The sequence below is a fragment of the Phalaenopsis equestris genome, unplaced genomic scaffold, assembly GCF_001263595.1.
Source record: "Phalaenopsis equestris unplaced genomic scaffold, ASM126359v1 Scaffold000851, whole genome shotgun sequence".
Lineage (NCBI taxonomy): Eukaryota > Viridiplantae > Streptophyta > Magnoliopsida > Asparagales > Orchidaceae > Phalaenopsis > Phalaenopsis equestris.
This window is the reverse complement of record NW_018165291.1, coordinates 30001-33017: the sequence shown is the minus strand read 5'-3', so window position 1 is coordinate 33017 and position 3017 is coordinate 30001. Positions and strand designations below refer to the sequence as shown.

General features: G+C 38.0%; 1 protein-coding gene across 1 annotated transcript; it reads left to right on the top strand.

Annotated features, from left to right (window-relative positions):
* The first annotated feature begins 868 nt into the window (after positions 1-868).
* Positions 869-1995, top strand: LOC110031847 (bZIP transcription factor 53-like). Its single transcript, XM_020735266.1, has one exon. The coding sequence runs from the start codon at positions 1455-1457 to the stop codon at positions 1803-1805; it is 351 nt and encodes a 116-aa protein (XP_020590925.1). The 5' UTR covers positions 869-1454; the 3' UTR covers positions 1806-1995.
* Positions 1996-3017: the final 1022 nt, after the last annotated feature.

Here is a 3017-nt window from a genome sequence, read left to right as displayed (position 1 = left end):
CCATTTCATAATTATTAATTTTAGATGTTTAATAAACATAGATATTTCTTACATAAGATTCATTTCGAAGGATACTTTTTTCAGCTGAAAAAGCAAAATGATTTTCTTAAGTCATGGATGTATTCAAGAGATTCTAGAATCAATTGCGACTGGCAATGTTCATGTTTATCTCAATTCTTTCTCCTAAAATGCCCCTCCGCCTTCCTATAAAATGCCATCAACGCCACTTGTTCCAGCCTTCCCCGCTCCGACCAAAACGCTCCCTTTCCAGCTGTTTAATACGTATTCTTCTTTTTTATATAAAATTTAGGGTTTCTGATTTCGTTTTTGGTTCTCCTGCTTGAATCACGTCCTTTGGTTTCTGATATTCGTGAAAGGTGGTTGCTTTTGTCCTTTCGATGCTCTTCCGGGGGAACACCCATCTCCGGAATTCCAATATTTTCATCAAAATCTCGTCTTTTTAATCTTACAAGTCTTCGAAACAGCCTTCGGTCGGCTTGGTCTTTGCTCACGTTTTATTCGAAGCCGCCTTTACCTCAGCGAAAATTTGTGGCACTAATTTTAACACCGATTTAATAATTTAAGTCCAATTTATTGTAAATAAAATTTTTGTTGACATAGCATTGAACTCAAAGCCCATTTCATAATCATTAATTATAGATGTTTAATAAACATTGATATTTCTTACATAGATTTAATTCAAAGGATACTTTTTCCAGCTGAAAAAGTAAAATGATTTTCTTAAATCATGGATGTATTCAAGAGATTCTAGAATCAATTGCGACTGGCAATGTTCATGTTTATCTCAATTCTTTCTCCTAAAATGCCCCTCCGCCTTCCTATAAAATGCCATCAACGCCACTTGTTCCAGCCTTCCCCGCTCCGACCAAACTGCTCTCTTTCCAGCTGTTTATTTTATATTCTTCGTTTTTATATAAAATTTAGGGTCTCTGATTTCGTTTTTGGTTCTCCTGCTTGAATCACGTCCTGTGGTTTCTGATATTCGTGAAAGGTGGTTGCTTTTGTCCTTTCGATGCTCTTCCGGGGGAACACCCATCTCCGGAATTCCAATATTTTCATCAAAATCTCGTCTTTTTAATCTTACAAATCTCTGTTCTGTCTGAGATTTGAGAGATCTATGTTCTTGTGCGAAGAGTTTTTCTAGATTTGATGAATTTTTCAAGCCCCATGATCTGCTTCCTCCAGTCCTTCTCGGTTGTATTTCTCTACTGGTTCTACGTCTTCTCATGAATTATGCCTTTTGTTCATTGATTGATTGCTTCATTTAAATTTTAAAAAAAAAAAATCTTGTTTTTCCCAATCCCAAGCCGAGAAATTTTATAATAAAAAAAGGCTTTTTTGAGTGAGGGACGACTGCAAAGCTGGCTCGCCTATCATCTAGTTGTGAGGAAGGCTCACAAGCTGTGATATTTGATGAGAGAAAGAGAAAGAGAATGGAGTCCAACAGGGATTCTGCTCGAAGATCACGAATGAGAAAACGACAACATCTTGATGACCTGCTGAATGATGTTACTCTTCTAAAGAATGAGAATAGCCGGATTGAGATGCAGATGAACATGTACACCCAGGATTATGTGGCAATGAACTCTAAGAACACAATCATGAGGTCCGAGGTTATGGAATTGATTGATAGACTCAAATATCTTAATTCTGTTCTTCATTTTGTGGAAGAGTTCAGTGGGATGGCCATGGATATTCCTGAGATTCCTGATCCCTTGCTGAAACCATGGCAACATTTTTGTCTTTCACATCCCATAATTGCAGATGCCAATATGTTGCAGTGATGTCTTGCTTAGTTTGTCTGATGTGTGTGCTTTGCTTTCAGCTTGCAGGATCATGTATTGGGTTTCGTTTTTTAATATTAATTTATTTCTGAAGCTTTATGCATTCTGTCTGCTTCCTGTGTGGGTTGTGACTTTGTTCAATGTATGTGTCATTTGTAGTCAATATAAATTAATCCTTTTGGATGTTGAATGCCACAAATTTTATTCAAGTTAATCCTTTTTGAGAGTAGAAAATTCCAGTTACAAATTTTCAGTCAATAATATCATCAACTCAATTTAGTATTAATGTCTGAATCAAGCACAGGTGGAGATTATGTGAATTAAGAAAACACAATACGACGCCACAAATTTTATTGTTGAACTTTAAACGAGTATAGGGACGACTCTTCATCAGTAATAAAAAAATAGTAAATAACACATAAATAGTGGATGAAATAGTAACTGTCAAAATAGACTAAACTTGAGACGAAAACAATCTTGATAGGCCCCGCTGGAAAGGGCTAAGGAAGGGTGGTGACAGCTATAAGGATGCTCAATGAGCCTTCGACACAGGAGTGTGGCAGAGAGCGGGTTGCAGATGGTCAACGGAGGTTGGACGGGTGTTGGAGGAGTTTTGTAGGCTCGACAGCCTGCTGGGAGAGGGCTAGGCGGCACGACATAGAAAGGAGGTGGCATAGGGGGTGATGCAACAACCTGGGAGGAAGGTGTGGCTCACCTGTACTACTGAATGAAGCTTGGAAAAGGGTCAAACAACCTGCTTGAGGAACAGGGAGTGCAAAAACGACATGTCGAGAGGATGGAACAGAGTGGGGATACACATCACCTTGGCAAGATACAACCGTAGCACCATCTGTTGAAGGATACAACCTCGAATGAGGGAGAATGTCAAGAAGACCACTGGAGCAGAAAAATCAATAAGAAGATTGGTTGGACCTAAGAAGATAACATGCATAAATTGGAGAGAAAGGAGGGAAAAAAAATGTAAGATCCTAAGAAGTAAGGGTATGAGTAAAAGAAAGGGGTGTGCAACGACTAGGAGAGGATGCGGGTGAATAGGGCATATAGGCAGGGTTTGATACACCTAAAATATATAGTATTTTTTTGCACATTTTTATACATATTTTTGAGATATTGCGCTTTAATGAAAAGTATTTGAGTATTTTTCTTGTAGTTACAATCAAATGAAAGGAAAATACTACAAGAAGTGAAAAA